A 23,966-nucleotide genomic window follows, 5' to 3' on the forward strand; every position below is an offset into this window, starting at 1 on the left:
GCTCCTACTAGGAAGGTGCAGCAGAAAGTTCCCAAAAATCATGGCAACAACTTCCAGCACTCCAATGTCATGTCTCTCCCCTCTCTCTCTAGAAAACAGAGAAAACAACAGCTCAACTTCGGGCAGCTGCCAACCTTGCATTTGCATCATTCAGGACATGGGGCAGGCACAATGTACCAAACACTGGCATGTAGCATAGAATAGTACTGCAGCAGACAGCAAAAGATGCAGCAAAGTGTGATGCCTCTCATAATAGTAGTGTGAAGCTGGGAAGTTTGCAGTGGTTGAAGGGGAGATATAAAACACAGTGCCCCATCACTGTGCACATGGTATGCTCCCTGTCTCCAAGTTTTTTTTTTAATAAGGATCCTGTATTCCTGTCTCCAAGTTGGCTTGGCACCACATATAAAAAACAAAGAGACAGGTATGCAGAGCTGTGCAACGTTTATCCAACCCAACACAAAACAGAGCATCTATTCCATGGAACAACTAAACACCAAAGATGGTGAAAATAACAAGAGAGGGAGAGCGATGATCATATTACAACACAACTTTTTTTTAACAGCTTGAAACAGTTATTTGTTCCACTGACACACCGTGGTAATTATAATTAAACAACTTTTGATGGACAAGATGCAAAAGGGCCCCTTGATTAGGAGCAGGGTGCCTTTGCATTTTGAGCCACCAAAAAAAAAGAAGAGGAGGAGAGAACAGGTAGTGCAAAAAGACATTGTTATAGGACAGGTACATGTTCATGGCTTCTCTTCTGTAGTATAGGACAAGATGAGACTTGAACACTGAGTGATCGACTCGTTTACTGACAAACTGGCACAGATATGATAGAACAGTTGACACACCAAAATGACTTCATTGATCAGGAGATATAGAGGCTTGGAGTTGGAGAGCAGGGACGATATGATACAGAGGCGAGCAGAGCTGCAAAAGCTATGGAGATTGGTTCTTCTTGCACCCATCCATGGTGTTCAGATGCAATGCAAGCTTTCAATCTTCTCCTCAGCTTCTGTTCTTGCATTTCTCCATGGCCCTTGGTGCTGAAAATTCAGAGATGGGAGACCAAATGAAATGAGCAATTTACTTAATACCCTAGAAAATTTCATCTGAACCTTGTCTTTTTGTTGTTGAGATTAATACTCATCATAAATGTCAACTCACCGAGGCCAATGGCTTCTGATCCTTTCATGATCCGAAGGCGCTTGCATGACTCGACGAACATCCTGAAAATAAAATGAAATGAAATGAAAATTCCAAGATTAATGATGAAGCTGATGATGCAATCACATCGCATACTTTCAGAATAGGCAACAATATAAATATAATGCAGGAAGAAGGAGTAGTGCTCACTCCCACGGCACGTCGCCGACGAGCATCCAGTCGCCGTCCTTGTCCTCGTAGGTCGGCACGTACTCGGAGCCGTTGAGCAGATCCACCAGCTTGCTCTCGTTCATGCCGTTCATCCCTTGAGACCCACAGCTTCCTGAATGAACCACATCATCATTATATTCATGCGAGGAATAAAGTTGGTTAATTCTGAATAATCCAAGTCAAGGTCAAGGTACATAGTACTATAGCCTCTGCAATGTACTGCAAACAACCAATCGAGGGAGTACGTATACAGTCAATTTTGAAATTTATTTGAATCTGAGGTTCGGTATGCATGAACGAAATACAGGCTAGCTAGCTAGCTTAGCTCGACATATGGAATCCATCAATAAAAGTAATGTTTTTTTAGAGTAAAATAAACAAATCCATGGCTATATATAGCTGAGCAACAGCAGCAGCAGACCTTTCCATATTTCTAGCTGTAAGATATGTTGCACGCCGATGAACACGCGGAGTATTTTAGAGGTAGATCGAGGTGTCGGAGAACAGCACATGGCAATATAATGATGGAGCTAACTACCTGATCATCTTATATATCAAGCGTGTGCACACATGATCATGATCCACCATCTCTGCTACACATGATGTACAAGCAGCTAGCAGCTGGAGGGAGGAGATGTGTGTTGGAGGGACAATGGGCATTATGCCAGCCAGGGCGGACACCTACCAAGGATGCAAATCATGGAGCGCACCACTGGCAAAACCACATGGCGACCACCACCACACATGCATGATGAATGCCCATGCAATCATGCATATACCCAAGTTCCAATCCAAACCCGTGAAAAATTATGGACTACTGCACTAGTAAGTGGTGTAACTAGTACAAAGGTACTCCTTTTTTAGAGTTTCACGAGCGAAACTACCGTAGTCCCGGCATGGAAAAATAATGAAGATGTCGAGAAAAGGCGGGCAATATATACTCCAACAAGGTGAAAAGCATAGGCGGAGCTAGCTAGGTGGACAGGTGGTCCATAGATCATCCTAAAATTTAGTTCAAACTTAAACTATAGTAGATGAGCTCTCTAAATTCATAAAAATCACACATAGATCACTCTATGGTTTGGTTTTATATCTAAAATGAACTACCTTCGCTCTAAATTCTAGCTACGCCACTGACGAAAAGTGCATATATACAAGAAAGATCTACTGCCTACTTTGATGAGTACACTCCCTCTTTTTCAAAATATAAAGTGTTTCAAATTGTTCAAAAAAAAAACAAGCCAAGCTTCTTCAAGTGTGACCAGGTTTATTATTTATATAATATACTAAAATGTAGAAAAATCTATTACTGTGACGATGTGGTAACTAGTACTAGTAATTGTTAAGTGTGTGTGTGTACCAATGGTGAAGGAGCTGAACATCTTCTCGAGCGCCTTGGACAGCTCCTGGTAGCTCTTGTACATCTTGAGGTCCACCTTGCGCAGGTACGGCGCGCCGTCCAAGCTCACCTTCACGAACGCCGCACCACCGCCAGCTGCCGCCGCCGGCGAGGACTTGTCGGCGTCTTTGCTGCCGCCGGCGCCCTTGTCGGACTGCACGGACATGATGTTCTTCCGGAACGACCGGACCGGTGGCCATCCCACCACCTGAGCCCTGCAGATACATACGTACATATAGATTAATTATTACTACCAGATATATATACATACTTCCCCTGATCTGTCAAAACCAATTACTGATGACAAGATTTTTTTAGTACAGTACTTATTGTGCAGAGATTAAAACACACACCACCAGCTAGCTGACATCCATGCATCCAGATCCAGCACTAGATTTAAAGTATATATACAGTACACTTTACCGTGCAAATTGCAACCAGCTTAATTAAACTGTGTTTTTATAGTACTTTTTAGCCAAACCATGCATGCTTTTGGTTTTGTACTGTACGTGCTTTGGAGCATGTAACACAAGCACATATGTATAGATCAGCTCAACTGTTGTGGTCCATGGACGGGAGGACGCGGTGCTATTGGGAGGAGAGGGCATCAAAAAAAAAATATCTTGGAAAAGGAGGAACCTTTTGATTGTGGTGGTGGCACATGTACTGTTTGTGGACGGTGGAGTAGTACCTGCTACCTTCCAATTCAATTTGGCACCTTTTTATCTTTCATGCAAAATGTGTGTGTGTGTGTATGAAAGCATATTTTATACAACAGTTTTAACATCACTACTATATATTTCTTCCTTATTTCGTTCCCCAAATATAACAGACATATGCAAAATGTGTGTGTTTTTTTATAGAAGGGAGAAAAGAAAGTTGGAGGGGACAGCAGATCTAGAGTGGCGATCCGTGAACGGTGAACCCAATGTAGCTTAGGACCATGCTGCATGGGTGTATAGTAAGTATAGTCCTCGGCAGGCAACTATAGCTAGGCAAGGGCCCGGACAGTATGGGCAACAGGACCCCCTCAAAAAAGAAGAAAAATATATATATATATATTTTAAACCTACTTACTAGTAGAGTAGTTGTTTGTACGTTCTACCGTGCCATCAATTCGAAGCCTGGAGAGCCATCGATGGATGGATCGATCACGAACAGGAGGCAAGTAGCTAGTGAGAGTGATGTGGAAAATGATCGATGTTGATGTGGACAAAAATGACACTGCTGTTAATTACTGTGCCAGCCTGCAGAGAAAGAGATCTAAGAGAGAGGGGAGATTAGATTAAAGCATGCAAAGGCAGCAGCAGCAGCAAGCAGTAGTACGTGGTGGTGGGCTGTTCTTTCATTGTTTCTTTTATCGTGTCGGCACTAGCCGCTGTCTCCCCGCTGCCCCACACGTAACGTGCCCATGTCTCTCTCTCTCTCTAGAAGTCCTCCTGCATTGCCTCATATCATATCCGTTTCGTTTCAACCAGCTGGCATTCATGCATCGTCGTCGTACGTGTTCTTCGATGAACAAGAATGCATATGCATGGTTATTGTTATGTAATATATGTGTGTGTGTGTGCGCGCGCGCTAGATCCAATTCAGCTGTGTGTTCTGTTCTAACTTGCTGCATGAAAAAGAAAAGAAAGAGAGAGAGAGAGAAAAGTTTGTGTGCTTTCCCATCCCCTAGCCTGCACGCAGTTGGCCGTTTGCATCGATCTTTGCTATATATGTTTGTTCTCGTTGTGCCAGTAGTGAGTTGTGACGTCGGATCCAGATCTCTGCAAGTTTATTTTAGGCGTACACGTATGCTGATCTGGTTCTGGAGGTTAATTAGATATGATCGATCGAGTACACTGTGCATGGCCTGTGTGATCGATCGATGACAAGAAAAATGGCCCCAGCTAGCACTCTATATGTCTTTGCTTGCTCTAGTATATATCTTTTTCGAAATCCAAATCTAATAGTACTCCTGTTTCCTCAAAACAAAAACAAAAAAAAATCCAAATCTAATGTAGTACCTGTGCCATGAAAAATATATAGGCCATGCATGTAAACTTTTCACAATTAAGAGGTTAGGTTATTGTCGTCGTCATATGGCTGCATGCACATGAAGGAGTCGTGTGATGATGATCGATTCAGGCCGTTTCACTGTGTATATGTTGTACTGTACCTCGAGAGAGCTCTAGCTAGCTAGCTAGCTAGCTAGTCCGAAAAGCAGCCAGCTATATAATTAAGGCTAAGTTTGTTAACTAGCTCCCGCGCGCATCATGGCAGCAGCAGGTTCTTCATTAGCTTTGGATTTCGAATTTATTAGAGATATACTATATAGTTACAAAGGATCTATATATCTAGCTAATTATATATATATGAACAAACAAATGAACTGATCTCAAGAGAGAGATATCATCATTAGTCAATTCGATCAAGCGGATGCATGGGCGCATGCAGAAATATATGAGACGATTAGAGAGCTAATTAAGCAAGCATGCATGCACGTATACGTCCGGAGCTAATAAGCTCAGAGGCTAGACAGACAGGGAGGAAAGGAAACGAGAGAGTGCTCGGACGGACGTACTTGGGGGCGCGCGGCTTCTCGGCGGGGTCAGCCTGCACGGCGGCGGCGGTGACGACGCTGCTCTGGCTCGGGGACCTCTTCATCTTCCCGCCGACGGCGGCCTCCTCCGCGGCGGCCACGCAGCCGGCGTCTTCCTTGGCGGCGGCAACACCGTCCTGATGCTCGTCCGCCTCCGCCGCCTTCAATACGGCCGCGGGAGTCGCCGGCTCCAGCTTCAGCTTGAGGTCGATGGTCTCTGCGAAGCCCCTCTTCCCGGAGGAGACGACAGAGCTCCTCCCTTCGCCGACCACCTCTCCCCCGCCGCCGGGCAGGCCCAGACGGAGCTCCGTCTCCTCGAACCCCAGGTCCGTCGTCGCCATTGCTGCTGCAGGCGCCACTGGCCTAGCTCCTCACCTCTCGGCTCTCGCCTTCTTCTTCTTCCCTGCTTCTGCTTCGTTTGCTTTGCTTTGCTTGCGAGCCAGGACGAGGAGGCCGGCTGGCTTTGCAAATGTAAAGGAGGAGGCTTTGCAAATGCAAGGGGATTGGGAAGAGGGGCCACGACCACGAGTAATAATGCCAGCAGGGGTGGGTGTGTAGAATAATACGCTCATCATAATGCATTGCATGGCCGTCTAATTTTTTTCACATACCACCCTCACAATATTAAGTTTCAACTTTCCGTGAATCTTTTTTTTTTGGGGGGAAGGGGGGGGGGGGTGGAGTGTGGCCTAGATTCCCTTCCAACACAACACATGTACGTGTACATTACTCCCTCCTTTTTATTTAAATTGTTATTACAAGTCGTTTGGTTGGGGTTTTTAATGTACAAATCATACAACGCATTTAAATACAACATTATGTCTAGATAGATAGTTAAATCAATATATCTAGAAAAATTAAAATGTCCTATATTTCAGAATGGGCATAGTAGCTAGAATACATATATATATACTAGCACCTGAAACTATATATTTCTCCTGTCTAGGGTTCTTTCTTTTAATTTACACATGGCCATATACAGTGGCGAATCTGCATTATAGCTTGTGGGTGCACATGTATCCACAAAAAAATTGAAAAACCAATACTAAAACAAAAATCCCACCATGCATGGTTTTAACTTAATTTTTTTACATCTATAAGACAAACGCATCACTTACTAATTTGCTTTAGCTTTGCTACTGACCACACGTGTTTTGACTTGACTCTGAGTGTACGATGACCTTTGTGTAAAAATAACAGACGTCGACCATTACAATTTGCATGAACATTTTTCCACTACATTTTTGGATAATAATAGGGGTTGTTCTCTAGCCTATGCACCAAATAAATAGAGACACACAACCAAACTAAAAAGGACATATCCTAATCAATATAATTGATCTCGCTCTTTATAAGAAACCAAATGGTTGGTTGCTAATTTGGACTAGATAACCATTAGCTGCACTTCCTTTGGTAGTAGTAGCTTCAGGTATATCTTCTTTTTCCTAGCCTATAAGTTCATTCAAACTTTTTCTCCAAGACATAAAAGCTTTGATAGTTTGGTCGTCATGATAGCAGTCATTTATTTGAGCAGACATACACACAAAATTAAACTTAATGGAATATATTATTATTATTTCTTCCGATTCTAGAAGTTACACTTTAGTATTATATATATTTATATATATATATATATATATATATATATATATAGTAGTATACACTAAACTTGCCTCTTCCCTAGTAGAGTCATTTAAAAAAAAACAAAGAGAGAAAAAATGTCACCACGTGCATCCGATCCATGAATGATTTCAAGCGGGGAAACTTTTGTATTTTCGTCAATCAATTCACTGTTTCCTTTTCGTGGCACTGGAGCAGCAAATAGCTTGGTAATTAGCCATGAGAGGGATGTGTGCAATTTGATCCATATCATTATTGCGATCGATGAGCCGCGAGAAGACAGAGACATGGAAAGGGGGGTTGGCTCTGGTCCAGTCACCAGCTGGAAGCCACACACGCGCGGGAAAATGACCGTGCGGTGGGGCCACACGTGACCCGGTCGTGGGCCCACTCGACCGTCTGGTCCCACACAATCATCTCGCTGTACTCCTTTTTTTTAATCTTTTGGCAACTTTTTTTTTAAAACTCCGTCTTCACCCATTTGGAACTGGGAGAGTGGGCATAAGAAAAACTAGGAGAGTGGATTTAGACAAGGTTAGTTTTAAGGGGATTTCACAGTAGTTGAATTTACTCCATGTGTTCCAAATTAGATGGACTTTTGTTTATAAATCTTTGTGTCGGTGTTTTGACCCCGGGTAACATCAACGAGTAAATTTGTGTGCGTGCTCTCCTTTCCGGATGGTGATGCAAGATTGACATAAAGATTTATCCTGGTTCGGGCAAATGAAAGCCCTACGTCCAGCGGGAGAGGGAGAGTTTGTATTATCTTGCACCTAAGTGCTTGTACATGGGTGAATACAAGAGAGTGTTGCCGGAATTCCTAAGTCCTAGCAGGACGTGGGGAAGTATGGATGGTGTTCTACGCGTTGCATGTCTTGTTCCTTGCCCGTCCTCAGCGTCCCCTTTTATAGTCCAAGGGGAGGCTCAGGGTTACAGGGTATAGGCATTTAGAATAGGCCTCGATAGGGGTACGACACCGGTCCACTCGAGGCTTCCGTGCCGGCGTGACCTCGATCCGTCTTGTTCGTAGTGTGCTTGGCGATGATTGTGTGTGTATCTCCTGAACTTTTCTCTAGTATGTCGTCTGGTATTGGTCTGCATACGTGCACGCTTGTACTCCGTAGCAGACACAGCGTCGGGAGCGGTTAGAGCGCTGACTTCCATCGCCCGATCCTTCTCTGGGAAGGAGCACGCGGGCTCGAGGGTCCGGCGGCGTAGGCGGCTCTGGCGTACGGGAGCGCTGACTCTATTGTCTCGAGGTGGTCTCTTGATGGTATATTACGCCTGTTGCAACTGTACCCGCGTGTACGAGTTTGAGGATAAAGTTGGGAAAGATGGGATTTGACAGGCGCACGATCGCCTATCACGTTTCATGTGCTTGCTAAACATGTCAGTCGCATTAAATGCTCTGACTCCCGTACCTGCGATAGACGGCGGGAGAGCGCTTTTGCGCTCGAGGCTGGCTGATTCGCTCGACGCCTATTTCCGTAATCGACGGTTGCCTGCTATCGAGCCCCCGGCCGTTCGCTCGACCATTTTTCTGTATTTGAGGCCGAGATCGATAGCTATAAGCACTGTGGGTCGAGCCAGAATGTCGATGAACCCGTGTTTGTAGAGAAGGATTGTCGAGCCTGATTCTTGGTTAGCTTTTGATCTTTTTGTCAGGAATATCCGCTGGGTACCCCCTATTGACACCCTCGACACTTTGGGTGTCACGATACTTAACATGAATATTGTCCACGGGGCACATGAGCTCAAAAACAATGTTTGAAATTAGACGGATATAATTGATCAAGGACCGAACTTAAGTACCCGAGATAGATCTCGAATTTTTTGATCTCTAATTAATTTAGTTTTGTAACCAAACTTTGTCCAGGAATTTGGTGCTTAATTAGCACAGAAAATTATCATAGATTGATAAAGTGATGAATTTATATAGAAAAACTTCTAAGGAAAATAATTTACTACTCTCAGGGTGTAATTACTCCCATGTGGCCATGTGTATGTCTAGATTTGAGTATATATAGGCCGATGAAGTGTATGTGAAGCTACATTATAGCTTGTGGGTGCAAATGAACCCACAAAATTTTAAAAAATCACTATTAAAATTTAATTTTCACTATGGTTGTTGCTTATATTTTTACATCTACAAGAGAAGCGTACTACCCTCTAAATTGCTCTAGCTTCGCCACTATGTAGATGAAGTATATGATAATACTAGACCATCTAGGGTAGTATGTATGTCAAGTATGCAAATACATATAGAGTATATGGTTACACTTTTTTCTTATACTACTATAATGATATTGTGATAATATATTAACAGAATATGGGCTCTTTTGAAAAAAAATCACAAAGTAATTAAGATTTGTAGTATCTTAAAATGAGTATATAAATATTCCCAAACTAATAGATGAGTATACATACATACATACGCAATATGGTTCATTAAAGATGAGAGTAGCTATTAGCGATAGTATAGAAAATGCACCTAAACTTCTAATCTCATGACAGTGTCCGCACCATGAAGGAACACCTTTTCATTTATTTCGTTTAATGTATAAGTTTTTTTGAGTGTTTAATGTATAAGTATAATATAACAAGCAAATCATTTTTAGACATATGAGCTCAAACAGTTATCATTCTTTGGTACGTAGAGCAATATAACTCTTAATTTCCTCATGCACGTACGTCACACGCTGATAAAACAATGTCCATATGTCAGTGAATTAATTGTTATTTATTAGACCTTGTTTAGTTCGTAATTATTTTTGTTCTAGGTAATGTAGCACTTTTGTTTTTGTTTGACAATTATTGTCCAATCATAGACTAATCAGACTCAAAAGATTCATATCGCGATTTACAGGCAAACTGTGTAATTACTTTTTGTTTTCGTCTATATTTAATACTCCATGCATGTGCCATAAGATTTGATGTGACGAGAAATCTTGAAAAGTTTTTGATTTTGGGGTGAACTAAATTGGGCCTTTAGTAGTGCTGTTCCTTTCTAGTAATAAATATGCTTGGTGTGGACTTTTCACTTGTATAATTTGCCTTTTTAATCGTACATATGGAGATAAAGCTAGATTTTACTCGGTTCTTATTTGGTTTTCCATTAATTTATTCACTTCAATTTGTGCTGATACGGAAACTTCCTTTTTTTTTTAATTTTAGAAAATCATTTTAAGCGCGAGTTATAAGTGCTTATATATAAATAGAATTTGATATGCTATATTTCCTTGAGGTTATGCCCAGATGTTTTTTTATTAATTAAATCATTGTTTTGTTAGTGAATGATTTGAATTCGGTCTATATCCTAAGATAATAAACCCATTTGTTGGATATTATTATTGGGCCTTGTTTACTTCCAAAAAATTTTGCAAAATAGGAATAGTAGCACTTTCGTTTGTATTTGACAAATATTGTCCAATTATGGACTAACTAGGCTCAAAAGATTCGTCTCGTCAATTCCGTCCAAATTGTGCAATTAGTTTTTATTTTCATCTATATTTAATACTCCATGCATACGTCTAAAGATTCGATGTCTCGGAGAATCTTAAAAATTTTGCAAAATTTTTAGGAACTAAACAAGGCCTTGATGTACATTCTTGGTGAATTGGTTTCACGGATGGTGGGTCCAGGTTTTCATGTACACATGTGACGATATTCTGTCTGGTGGGTCCCACAGACGGCGGCCATCATGTGAGCCTGCCGCCCTGCCGGGGTGTCTTCTCCGAACCCAGTTTCCCTTGCCAAGTGGACCCGTTTTACTCCTTTTTTTTTTTAAAAAAAGGTTCCAATCCCAAGTGGGAGAAGGGAGGCGTTTTTTTTGTTTTTTTGGCATATGCGCTCCCTAGTTCTTCTCTACTATTAGATTTACATTGAAAAATATACAAATATATATCTTAATGTAGATTCATATTGAGATATTGTTTGCATATTTTTTTAATACGAATCTAACGTGAAGAGAATGAAAACACATGCTCTTAAGGCACATTTAGGTCTTGTTTAGATGCAAAAAGTTTTTGAATTTTGATACTGTAGCATTTTCGTTTTTATTTGATAAATATTGTCTAATTATGGAGTAACTAGGCTTAAAAGATTCGTCTCGTGATTTACAGATAAATTGTGCAATTAGTTATTCTTTTTATCTATATTTAATACTTAAGATTCGATGTGACGGAAAATTTTATAAAGTTTTAGGTTTTTGGATGTATCTAAACAAGGCCCTTAAACTTTACGGATCGAGAAGGCCTCGGATCGGGTGAGGGACGGCCAGCATGAATCCCAAGGCGTGATCAGCCGGCGTGGAACCAAAACGAGCATCTACGTTCACACGCCATACGGAGCAATGCATGTCTGAGATCGATGGAAACGAGCAGCTCACAAGGAATTGTACGTACTAAAACGTACGTTACGTGTACGTGCAGGATGGACTATATGCTAAGCATGCACATGACATCAAGGACACCACAAGTGTGGAGTCTGATGTGATTGGCACACACTCTGTCTCGGTAGGAGTGTTTTCGTAGAGCTGCTCCATAGTGGAGTTTGTGAAGCAGAGTTCATGGAGCAGTGCCAAACACCCCCTATAGGATGAGAAGCTAGCAGTGCAAGTGTAGAAAAAACTCCAACCACGCACACTATACGTGAGTTTAACGATCATATCCAAGGTTTAGGATAGTTCTTAGCGCCCATCTTTTTGTGAGAGTTTAGGGCCTTAGCTTATGAGAGCAAGAGTGTGTGGGCTAAGTGTCCTTTTGTAATATATATGAGCCATTAAGTCTTGGTGACTCTTCAATAATGTCGATGACCCTCCAACCTTTGTGTGGAGCAGCAACACAGTTTGGTGCTCGTTGGATAATGAGATCCCTTCCTTAGTAGTGGCCACGCTTTGTATGGAATATAACACCTTGGTAATTAACCGGGAGAGCCGGGTGGCAAGCGATGAACCTTACTAGTGTTTAGGGTACATGCCTTGGTTGATGGTAGCCTTTATAAGTGCCGAGAGCTCGATATTGTCACGAGGGAAGGCTTGGCAACTAGGCAGGTCTTGCGTTTTGGTAATCGAGGAAACCATGTGATACATCACCACATCTACATATGGAGTTTTGTCGTCTCTCTTTACTTGAGCTTTTTACTTTACGTTTTTGCAAGTGCTTTTGTTTGTGTGGTTTTACTTTTTCTAAAGTAGGCTAGTCTAGTTGAATCTTGCTAAACAGTCATTTAAATACATTTTTCAAGTTTAAATCTTAGTTTAGAAAGAATTAGTGACCTAATTCACCTCCTTACTCTCTCGATCGAGTCACATACCCACGGCATTATTAGTCGTTTCATCTTTCTTCTTTAACTTCGTGTCACGTGAAAGAAAAATCCTATAACAGTCTCGTTTAAAGTAGATCATTCGATCTCGATCCATCGTTTCAAAGTGGTAGGTGCATTGGCATACATCTAATAGACACCTTTTTTTTTACAAAAAAAATTATTACTAGACATACAACCATGCAATATCAATTACGGTCAACAATGCAGAGAACACGTACGTACAATCCGTGGTCCATACCATACATGATGTACGTGGTACATGTGTTTGTACGCCAATGCCGAAAAGTAATCAAGATTTGAACAGTGATGAGAGGTTGAGAAACAGTAAAGGGGGACCATGCATGGAATGAAGGCCTTGTTTAGTTCTGATTTTTTTTTGATTTTCGATACTGTAGCACTTTTGTTTTTATTTGACAATTATTATTTAATTATAGACTAACTAGACTCAAAAGATTTATCTTGCAGTTTACAAATAAATTGTGCAATTAGTTTTTATTTTTCTTTTATATTTAATGTTTTATGCATGTGCCGCATAATTTGATGTGACAACGAATCTTGAAAAAAAAAATAGTTTTTGGATGAGGTAAACAAGGCCCCGTGCATGCATGCATGCATGTGGCATTCTGGCACGTACGGCCAGGCATTCGTGTCAGCGGAGCTCCGCCGTGTCTGCCGCAGACCTACGACGTACGCGATCGATCGATCGATGAGAACGACCGGTCAGTCGTCGTCGGTCCATGCTGGCACATATGCATGCATGGGATTGCTGGCAGTCCATGAACTCCATCTTTTCTTTTCTAGAACCTGTGTCTTGATGCATGCTGGATACGCTGCCACTTGTTGCTGGTTGCTGCGCCTCCCATGCATATCTCTGGTTCTGAGATATATATGTGTCGCCATGGCGGCCGGCACCACAAGATTTGCATTGTCGTGTGACCTATAAGAGTGGGTATTATCCAGAAAGAAGTATTATTTATTATCTAGTATTAAAGAGCAAAATTTTCTTAATCTTTGTCCACTTCTCTCTAAGTACTCGAGTATTGGAGAGTTTCTTCTGTCCTGCTTATTACAACTTACGTGTTTCGTACATGAGCAAAGCTCGTATGATCCATGCTCATACGAGTTAGAGCAACTCATGTCTAGCTATAGTGGATGATCACCTCCTTTGTATCTCATAGCTGACTCGAACTCCTGAATCATGCCTATACGAGTTAGAACAATTTAGCGATGAAGCGGTGGACAACGGCTTGAAACGCTCGTCCTTTTGTCCCTCTCATTTTAATTTTTGGTTTCCAAATCAAAGGCCCCATTATTTACTGTCGGTTGTACCAACAGCAAAAGCTAGTCATCGTTTGATAGCATTCCACACTGGTTCTAATGAAATGTACGAGTGATGGGGTATTAATTTTAAACCAGCGGTGTTTGCTGGTTCTCTACTAGTGCAGGAAGTACATTATAAGCCATCTATGAAACTCTCTGTTTGTATATATATAGGGTGATGCCTTCCGTTGAACATATATATAATTAGGTCTAAAATGACTGGAAAATTTTGCAGTCGATCGTCATTCGAGAGCTACAGTTGTTGAGTTGCACGCATGGAGAGTCGATTCCACAGATGAGTTGTTAACTTTTTTTTTTCAAAGATGGCCACGCCTGTGTTGGGTGTTGCTGTACGTACGTGCAGGTACACACTCTCGTACGTACGTACGTACGTACGTGCAGACCGTCTGCACCATACTTTACGTACGTCGCCTGCCGGCCGGCTTCAACAAGCACGCTGCCTGTACGTACTCTTTCAGAAAAGAAAAAAAAATTAACAAGCACGTACGCTGCCTGTACGTGCGGGTACACGCGCGCGCGTACGTCGTTCGTGCATGCATGCATCATGCCGACAGTGGACACGCCAACCTGTGTGTGTACGGCCGGGCCACACACAACCCAGGTAATTAATTAAGCGAGATGTGCTACATGATGCCTGTCTGGCCAAGTGCCATGAACCTGCATGCATGCATGAGATAGATGAAAAATGTACTCATCACGTAACGTAGCTAGTATACGTGGCACGAGTTGCGCTGCGTACGTATATGTACCTCTCGATCGATTCGGATCGTGATCGATGATCCATGCATGCATGATTACTTTGGACCGGCCAGGGCCAGGGAGCCGAGCATGGCGTTTGAATCTGTGTTACCCTGCGCCACGGCAGGACAGACTAAGATATATACGTATATACACGCATATGCACTCGACTGGCCGGCCGGAAGAGAGAGGTCAGAGGCCACCATACACTGCACCTGATCTCCCTCTCATCTCTCTCTCCGCTCCAGTATATATCAACACAACCTTAATTATGCCGCGCGTAATTAAGCAAGGTCTTGTTTAGTTCACCCTAAAAGATTTCAAGATTCCTTTTCACATCAAATTCGGCATATGTATGAAGCATTAAATATAGACAAAAATAAAAACTAATTACACAGTTTAACTGTAAATCGCGAGACGAATCTTTTGATTCTAGTTAGTCTATGATTGGACAATATTTGCCACAAACAAACGAAAGTGCTACAGTAGCGAAATACAAAAAATTTTCGCATCTAAACAAAGCCCAAGTATACGATGAGGCTTCAAATATCACTACTGAATCTAACCACACTTAAAAAGATCTCAATGTTCTTTCAAGTATCCATACCATCCAAGCTACAAACCTATCCATACGTAAGATTTAACTGAGGCAGGTAACTTAAGGCATCCATCTCCCATTATAGTATATGTTAGCGAGAAGGCGCGCGGTCACGATGCCCACCTCTGAAAGTGACTGATTAATAGCAGTGACTATTTGTCGGAGGCGTATGTTATGTCCTCCTCTAAAAACTAAAAAGTACCCACCTCTGAAAAATAGATGACTACTACTAGTGATTAGGTAAAGTTTTTTCTGCCTTAAAGTCACGTGCTCTCATCCTCATGGGCGGATTGTGAGTGCGCCCGCATCCACATAAAAATGAAAAAAACAATAATAATATCTAATTTTTCACCATATTCGCACCCGACAATAAAAATCTATGCATCCATAAGGTAAATATATCCCCTTCGCAATTGTTCTAGCTCTGCCACTACTCATCCTCCTTTCCATTGGATTTGTTTTGAGAAAGTACGTACTCAAATCGAATCCAATAGGCGGAAGAGTTAGAGCATTGTGCCCTTGAAGGCAGAGAAACTGTGTTCCATTGATTATATATTTGCTAGCTAGAAGTGGACACCGTGCCCGTCTCTGAAAATCCAAAATGCCAATCTCCGAAAATTGTTACAGTAGTAGTACAATATAGAAAAGCTAACTAAAGGCATACATGCATGGCGATACGTGTTATCATTCACACCACTTATGCATCGATCTATATACTGGAAGTGTTAGTATATCATATCTATTTCTATGTCAAACGTACACCATAACCACATATATAGGTCTTTAATTATACTAATGTTTCAATTAAACGCATGTCAAATTATTACACAAGGGAGATCATGCATGCGGCACAAGGAGATGAGAAAAAGTATATATAATACTTTGGCAACTACAGTAAATTCTATTCAAATTCAACAGGGCAAAAAGATAAGAACAAGAAAGGTCCCTAGCTAGCTACGAATCTCAGCCCTCTTAAAATTAATCACTCATATAATAACTTGCAGTAGCAGAGGACAGAGCACGTACGTGATGATAGACGTACCAATACACATGTATAGTAGTATCATTTAAGCTACTGTACAAAGCAGAGGGTATATATATATATATATATATATATATATACGCTCTTCGATCGTGTGGTTAGCTACTCCCATAGAATTGGAAATTTGGAACGACGTCGCAGTCTGTGTGCACGCGCGGACAGTGACACACGAACGTACGTGTGGATGTGGTGTGTGCATGCATGCATGGGCGATATCATCGACCAAACCTTGCGGACGCACGCACGCTCTCTCTTGTTGTCTCTATCCTATAGCTACCCAGCTATCTAGCCACCGGTTTTAATTGATTACCAGTAATTAATTAATTAATCAATTGCGACATTTAGGTTAGTCTCAGTAGAGAGTTTTATAAAGTTGTTTACGTCAAATGAAATAAAATTTGGACGTGCAATCATGCGTGCTGTGACACTGACGCCACGCTTACTATAGCTGCTGGATATATAAAGCTAGCTAGCTATAAATCTCACACAGTAGCTAGCTAGCTAGTCCGGCCAGCACTACATCCATATCGACAGGTACGGTACCCGGCCCAAAAAATTCATGCACGACGTCGACGCGTCACGCACGAGCCAGCTAGCGGCTGTGCAACAACAATCTTTTGCCGCTGATGAGACATGCGTGCTAGCTAGCAGTACGTAGCAGCTAGCAGCAGCGACTAGCGAGCCCTAGGTAGCTACATTCCGGCGAGTCGGCGACGTCTCACTTGCGCACACTGTACTGTCCACGCGGCTAGCTATTGCTAGCAAGCATTGAGGCGTTGTTTAGATCCAAAAGTTTTTTAAATTGAAGTTTATAGTACTTTCGTTTATATTTAGCAATTATTATTCAACTATAGACTAACTAGGTTTAAAAGATTTGACTTACAAATTACAGATAAACTGTGTAAGTATTATTATTTTTTTATCTATATTTATTTAATGCTCTATGTATGTGCTAAAAGATTTGATGTGACGAAGAATCTTGAATTTTTTTTTTTGAATTTTGGAGTACACTCTTAGCGTGTCGTCGCTTCGTTCGTTACAGTTCTCTTCTCCGTTAAGTTGGCGCCGATGCATCGAGCTAGCTGTCCATGCATGGGACCCCCCGGCATAGATGCATGTACGTACGTGGGGACCACGGGATGGATCCTGGGCCCATGCATGCATGCATACATCGTTGTTGCACGTAGGAGTACATACTACGAGTGCCACGCGCGCCCATCTTGGCCTGTTGGGTCGATCGATCGTCCATGGAGATGCACGCACGCGGTGTGGGCATGGGACGGGGATGGAGTAGCCATGGATATGCATCCAGATGTATCTTTCGATCGAGCCACTGCTCAGCTGCTCGCCGTGTCCACTGCTGGTCCAACTCTCCATCTCAGCAGTGCGTGGTATATATATATCGTGTCGGGAAATACTCCTAGCAACATGGACAATGTTGCAAGAGTATTAATTTGGTACGTACTACGTACTACTCTCTCCGTTCTAAACTATAAGTTATTTTTAGTTTTTTAGGCGGATAAGTTTAGATATGTATGTACATATCTAGATACAGTGTATATTTAGATGCATATATAGCAAATGCTATATACTTAGAAAATAAGCTAAAATGATTTATAATATAGAACGGAGAAGTAATGGTAGATCCACGTATAAGAGACGATGTACCCCATGATGTGATGAGTTTACCCTAGGAGCATCTTGGACTTTTATAACCAGGCTATAGAATGAAGAGTTTTCTAGACTTGTAGTAAGTGGCGGAGGCAGGGGCGGGCAGCCACCCCCAACATTCATATGTCGTCTCCCCATAATGTATCCTCTTTAGTTATTTAATGGCGTAATTACGTAATTACGCATAAATGTTCTTTTTGGTTCTAATGTGTGTGTGTGTGTGTATATATATATATATATATATATATATATATATATATGCCTTGTTTAGTTCGCAAAAAATTTCGTTTTTTGCCACTATAGCACTTTCGTTTTTATTTGACAAACATTGTCCAATCGCGGAGTAACTAGGCTCAAAAGATTCATCTCACAAATTACAAGTAAACTGTGCAATTAGTTTTTATTTATATATATATTTAATGCTCTATGCATGCGACCAAAGATTCGATGTGACGGGGAATCTTGAAAATTTTTGCGAACTAAACAAGGCCTATATATATATATATATATATATATATACACACACACACACACACTAGAACCAAAAAGAACATTTATGCTATAATACAAAAGAAATTAAAGGATAATAGGGAGACTAATCCTAACTAATATAAATGTCACTGAAGATCAGTTCAGAGACCCCAAAACAAGGCCTATATATATATGCGCTACGGATGTGTAGGTGGTTGCTACAACACAGAGCATCTCTCCGGCCAAAGTAGAGCAAACCAATAACAGGAAAAATAGTGGGTCACTATGACCTAGTCGTCCTGCTACAACAATTACTCTATATTATTATATACGATAGCTGCATCATCAGTACATGCATGGAAATTTTTCTAACGAGGTTTGGATTGGATGTACTGATGATGCACCAACACCGCTGAGCAGTCAGCAAACAGCATTTAGTCGGTGCATGCAGTCGATCATGCAATGCATGCATATGCATTGCATACTAGTGTATCAGGTCAAGCAAGCATGCATGCAGCAGCAAACAGTCAAACATGCTGCACCGCCCTAATTCCCCGCCTCAAAACTCGATCAGTGCAAAAAAGATTCTGCCTGTTTTTAAACCCTAATCCCATTGTACTTAATAACCACTGCTAATCAACAAGCATTATATATGTTTTCCATGCACCGTTGCACATCTCTCTCTCTCTGTCTGTCTAACTCCGGAATCCAAGAAACTTCATGACGATAGATCAGTGGGCGACATGGATGGTACTTGACCAAATATTTTTGGTTTGGAAGAAGGATCAAAGCTAACCTACTACCTACATGTAGTGTTTAATTAGTTTTCAGTAGAGAATAATATATATATGTAATCAAGCGCGCGGCAGCGCTTGTTTTTCGCCGCGAATTCGATCCAAAAGATTCTTTGTTGGAGCATTATTCTAGCTCCTAAGTGTAGGAGGTTGCAGGAACATAAGGTATCTCTGCATTGCATTGCCTAATATGCTAGTCAAATGTACAAACATGGTGGTCGGAATTTCGGTGCAATTAATAGATATCTAATTCTTCATCATCATGCATATATGTCAGGAATCAAATTAATTTGATTATATTCTACTTGTACCACCACCAAAATATACATAGCTTAATTTGTTAGTATATCGATGCGGATTAGTTACTGAGGATAGCAAAAAAAAAAGGAAGTAAAAGCAGTTTCACATAATAAATCTATGTACTGTAATAGTACATATAACACTAGATTGATGCTGACTGGCACTACTGTACTATTATTGATTTTTTTGTTGAAATTTTATTATTATTGATTATGGACAAGCATATGTATGTAAGGTTGTAGTAAAATATAGTGCAAGTGTACATACATACCAAAACTCTTCTGAACATTTAATTTGAAATGAATTTCAACTGCCCAAATGTGTAGAGATAAGTTTGTTATTATAGCAAGTCCAAAACAAGGATGAAGAATAAAGTAATCCAAAGCAGACAATATTTTCTAGAGGTTTCTGTGGCTGGACCACCGCGCGCCGTATGATATCCCATCACCAAATTTTTAGCATAGTTTACCTGAAGGGGGACCATACATGCCTAAAAAGAGAGAAAAAAAAGAGGAGCTTTATTTGGTGGTTAGCTAAAGGAACAGCACTAACAGTGCAAAATTAACAATCCTTTTCGGATCCATGCGGTATCCAAAGAAACATAAAAATTACAAAAAGAAAGCATCCTTAACCGCTTAACGATGCTTTGGCGGGGTGGGTTTTGGGGCTAATTAATTAAACAACAAGCCCCTCCACTAGGGCTACTACTGCCCTACTAGCTAGGTGGCCCCACAGGCCAACCAAAAGAAGCAAGGCTCGAGAAAGGAGGAACAAGGTGTAGTGGAGAGAGAAAGACAGATATATGCATGATGATGGCCATGAGACAGAGTGTGTGTAGAGATAGGAGAAATGCAATATTGGACAAGCTAAGTGTGCATGCATTGATGCATATATGTATATATGCATATACTATACTCCAATTAAAGCATGCATGTTACATTGTTCCCTTAATATCTTATAGGGCAAATGGGCAGGAGGGAGGGAGAGAGGGGAGGTAGCTAGGGGAGGAGTATTGTATTGTATTGTATGTGCAAATTAGAAGATGCTAGCTCTCAGAGATCTCTAATGATAGCATGTATCCTAATCATGGCAGCGCTGCTCACTTGTTTAGTCTGATTTAGTTTCTTGGCGCCCTGCCTGCCTATTCATTGTTAACAACCACCATAGCATCCTTCTAGTACACGGATCCGGGCGTGCCGGCCCGTACTCCACCAGCCCCCAACAGCGTCCGGGTTTTCGAGCTCGTCGTCGTCGTCCTCCTCCATTTAGCAACAATAGTAAAAAATCCATATCCAGATGATGAGCAAAGCAAGCTCAACACCTGTGTACTGTGCCCTGCTACATGGGCATGGCATCAGCCAACTTGGACTCATAGTGTTGTCTTAGTCACGATAAAAAAAATACTGTTGACTGATTTGTTGTGAAAAAAAATATATACTGCTGAGAGCTTTTGCTTATCGGATCGGATTCGGATCCTGCAGCTGCAGTCCGTGTAGAAGAAAAAAAAAATCACGACCCGGCATGGGCACTACAGACGATGCGATGGCCTGCCTAATAACCCGTGACCCGACGAAGAAATACCATACCCTCCCGTGGGGGGGCCCGCGACGGGCACTGGGGGAGTGTGGGGCGGGCCGGGCTGTCCCGGGTCGGCCTGGCAGGCCGCCCACGGCTGCACCCTGCCGCGCAACCACCCCAGCTGTTTGCTTGCACGCACGCACGCCCGCATGGCGCTCTGGGCTCTGGCACGTACGTGCGCGTGCCGCCCGTGTGTGTGCCTCCGCCTCCGCCTCCGCCTCGCACGCCCCTCCGGGCCGGCCTCACCTCTATAAAACATACACGCCGGGGTCGCCGGCCACACCACAGCGACACCCACCACCACCACCACCAGCAGCTACCGACGACGACCGAGCACAGCCAGGCAGCGCAGGCGCAGGCGCAGCGCAGCTCGTCGGATTCAATTCGTTCTTGAGCCAAGTTGCAAACCGCGGCCGTTGCCCACGAGCGCCGGCCGCACCGGAGAAGCTACCTAAGGAGAAGCAATGGAGGTCGCCGCAGCATCAGCAGCAGCGAGCTTCGGCTTGAAGGCCGCCGACGACGTGGACAACCTCAGGGCCACGGAGCTCAGGCTCGGCCTGCCAGGCACGGAGGAGGAGCCCCAGCAGGTCCACAAGGCGACGGCGGCGGCGGCGGCGGTGGAGCTGCCGCTGCTGCCGGCCGCGACGACGCCGCCGGCGCCGTCTACGCCTAGGGGCAAGAAGCGCGACGTCGTCGGAAGCGGGAACGAGGACGCGCCCAAGAAGCGCGACGGCAACGCCGACGCCGCGCCGCCCGCCGCCAAGTGAGTACTAGCGTCTTACTGTCTAGGCACCGAATCGAGCGTTCGGTTCGCGGTCACCACGGCGACCACGCACGCACGCACGCGCAGATCAGCTCTGCTGCAGCAAGTACCAGCGGCTCATGTCATGCATGTATATATCCTTCCTTGCAGGGCTCAGGTGGTGGGATGGCCGCCGGTGAGGTCGTACAGGAAGAGCTGCTTCCAGCAGCAGCAGCAGCAGGCGGCGGCCAAGAGCAAGCCCGCGCCAGCGGCGCCGGCGGAGGAGGCCCCGGCGACCGGGCTGTTCGTGAAGGTGAGCATGGACGGCGCCCCCTACCTCAGGAAGGTGGACCTCAAGATGTACAAGGGCTACCGCGAGCTCCGGGAGGCGCTGGAGGCCATGTTCCTCTGCTTCTCCGGGTCCGGCGGATCCGCCGACGCGCCCGCCGTCAACCCCTCCGACTTCGCCGTCACCTACGAGGACAAGGACGGCGACCTCATGCTCGTCGGCGACGTGCCCTTCGAGTAAGCCCGCCGCTCTTGCTTGCCAAACATCTATATGATTTGATTCAGAGATATGTGTTGGACGGTGTCTGATTCTTGTTTGGTTTGTGTGTGTTTCTCTGCAGCATGTTCATCAGCACCTGCAAGAGGCTGAGGATCATGAAGGGATCTGAAGCCAGAGGACTCGGATCAGTCAAGAACAACTGAGGATTGTCGCAGATCGAGATGCACGGCTTGTGCATTCGTGAGCAGATTCTTTTGTTCTTTTGGGGTTTCTTGTGTTGTCCAAAGCGTGTTTGTCTGCCAACAATGGAGCAGCAAACCAAAAGCATGGAGAACGACTGACGAGAAGATGAAGCTGCTTGGGTTGAAGGAGAGACAGAGCTTTGTGCATCCAAGTGCATGCGTGGAAGAATGATGTGTGGTCACTTTGTTTGTTTTGTTTTTTCTTTTGTGGTACTACTTGTAGGTGTTATTAGCAACACAAAAAGGAGTGGAGAGTCGAGTTGAATCTCCATGTGTGTTTGTACAAAGCCAAAGATCACTCTTCTTTCTTGTCTTACTTAAGTTATATCTACCCATCAATCAATCAGTACTTGATTGCTTCTGTAAGTGCAAGTGCTGCAAGCTAAGGGGGGAAATTGGGCCTTTAATTCCCCCCCTTGTGAGTTCAGCTATCTATCTATCCATGTATTTCTATTTCCTTCTTTTTTTTGTATGGCTGTGCAATGTGCAAATAATGCAAGAACAGCGCAGCTAGCAGGCTGAAAAGCCTGAAAGTTCACATCTTCAATCTCAATCAAGCACACAGCTGTTCCAATATACAAGAGAAAACAGAAACAAATCCATTCTATAGGAACTCTAGTTCATCATTGTTACTGCTGTCTGTAAAAAAACAACATGTCAACTGAATATGATGAAAAATGCAGCACAAACACTTGTTGTGCATCCAAGTACAGACTACAGTATGGCCACCATTTTGAAGATCCAGCTAAAGCTTTGCTTGGCCATTCCACTTGGCACCTGTAGTGTCATATAGCCGGCCCGGCAGGCAAAGCTACCAAGTTGGCCGGCCGGCCAGAACAAGAAGGCAGAGCTCTGGTCTGGGTCTCTGGCGAGAGCTGAATCTGGGTGCTGGTGGTGCTTGCACACTTGCAGAGCCGAGAGCAGCCATCCGTTCAAGATTTCAGATTTCGCAGTGGTAAAGGTTAACGTGCGGCTGTTCCTGGCCGCGCCGACAGGGGACATGTGGCGCACATGGTTTCAGTCAAGACCCGGAGTCCCGGACGACGAGACGAGAGGGCATCCGAGGCTCCACGCCGTGCGTGGCCGGCGGTTCGTCGGGCCGTCCACCGGCCACCGGAGAGCATAGAGCCTGGAGCTCCAGGTAGCAGCAGGGGCCCCCTCCCAGAGCATGTGGTTGCGAGGAGGAAGACTTCCATTTCCCTTGCATGCAGTGCCACTGCATTTCCATGAACTGCATCCAATCCATGATTGGTCTGGTCAGTCTTGTGTTAGTTAGGTCCAACCAACCAGAGCTGGGTCTGTCATCTACTCATCATCTGTGCGTGTGCATTCATTGTGCTGGCTCGCTCAAGGGGGATTGTGTCTGTGTGCATCCTGCGTGCGTGTGTGTGTGCAAGAACACTGAACACGGAACGGAAGAACAGGCTGGCCGGCCGGCGGGTGGTGGATGCGAGAGCGAGAGGCTTTTCGTTGTTGTTGTCTCTGTCGCTAGCTAGCTGCTGCCTGTATCCGTCATCCGCTGCTTGACGAGCGACGAATAGAGATTCGTCGGATTTTGTGTACTACGTTGGGTTGGGCGATCGACTTGCTGACTTTGGGGATGATTCTCATCTGATGAGCCTGATGAACT

The 23,966-nt window shown here is 43.5% G+C and overlaps 2 protein-coding genes across 2 annotated transcripts; one reads left to right on the forward strand and one right to left on the reverse strand.

Moving 5' to 3' along the window:
* Positions 507-5,907, reverse strand: LOC8070109 (auxin-responsive protein IAA30). Its single transcript, XM_002443451.2, has 5 exons — positions 5,349-5,907; positions 2,744-2,997; positions 1,363-1,495; positions 1,174-1,235; positions 507-1,052 (listed from the first exon to the last, which is right to left on the reverse strand). Exons 1-5 carry the CDS (start codon positions 5,705-5,707, stop codon positions 1,015-1,017), a joined length of 846 nt encoding a protein of 281 aa, XP_002443496.1. The 5' UTR covers positions 5,708-5,907; the 3' UTR covers positions 507-1,014.
* Positions 21,027-22,797, forward strand: LOC8076648 (auxin-responsive protein IAA31). The gene is made up of 3 exons (XM_002442432.2): positions 21,027-21,607; positions 21,758-22,111; positions 22,216-22,797. The coding sequence occupies exons 1-3, from the start codon at positions 21,309-21,311 to the stop codon at positions 22,295-22,297; spliced, it is 735 nt and encodes a 244-aa protein (XP_002442477.1). The 5' UTR covers positions 21,027-21,308; the 3' UTR covers positions 22,298-22,797.

Source organism: Sorghum bicolor, chromosome 8, assembly GCF_000003195.3.
Source record: "Sorghum bicolor cultivar BTx623 chromosome 8, Sorghum_bicolor_NCBIv3, whole genome shotgun sequence".
NCBI classification, from domain to species: Eukaryota; Viridiplantae; Streptophyta; class Magnoliopsida; order Poales; family Poaceae; genus Sorghum; species Sorghum bicolor.

What these genes read in the sequence shown, in the direction of transcription:
- LOC8070109 (XM_002443451.2), bottom strand. Translation starts at nt 5,707, where the DNA reads ATGGCGACGACGGACCTGGGGTTCGAGGAGACGGAGCTCCGTCTGGGC. An exon ending in GAGAAGCCGCGCGCCCCCAA is followed by an intron (nt 2,998 to 5,348) that starts GTACGTCCGTCC and finishes ATGTATCTGCAG; the next exon opens with GGCTCAGGTGGTGGGATGGC. An exon ending in GTTCAGCTCCTTCACCATTG is followed by an intron (nt 1,496 to 2,743) that starts GTACACACACAC and finishes TGGTTCATTCAG; the next exon opens with GAAGCTGTGGGTCTCAAGGG.
- LOC8076648 (XM_002442432.2), top strand. Translation starts at nt 21,309, where the DNA reads ATGGAGGTCGCCGCAGCATCAGCAGCAGCGAGCTTCGGCTTGAAGGCC. An exon ending in GCCGCGCCGCCCGCCGCCAA is followed by an intron (nt 21,608 to 21,757) that starts GTGAGTACTAGC and finishes CCTTCCTTGCAG; the next exon opens with GGCTCAGGTGGTGGGATGGC. An exon ending in GTCGGCGACGTGCCCTTCGA is followed by an intron (nt 22,112 to 22,215) that starts GTAAGCCCGCCG and finishes GTTTCTCTGCAG; the next exon opens with CATGTTCATCAGCACCTGCA.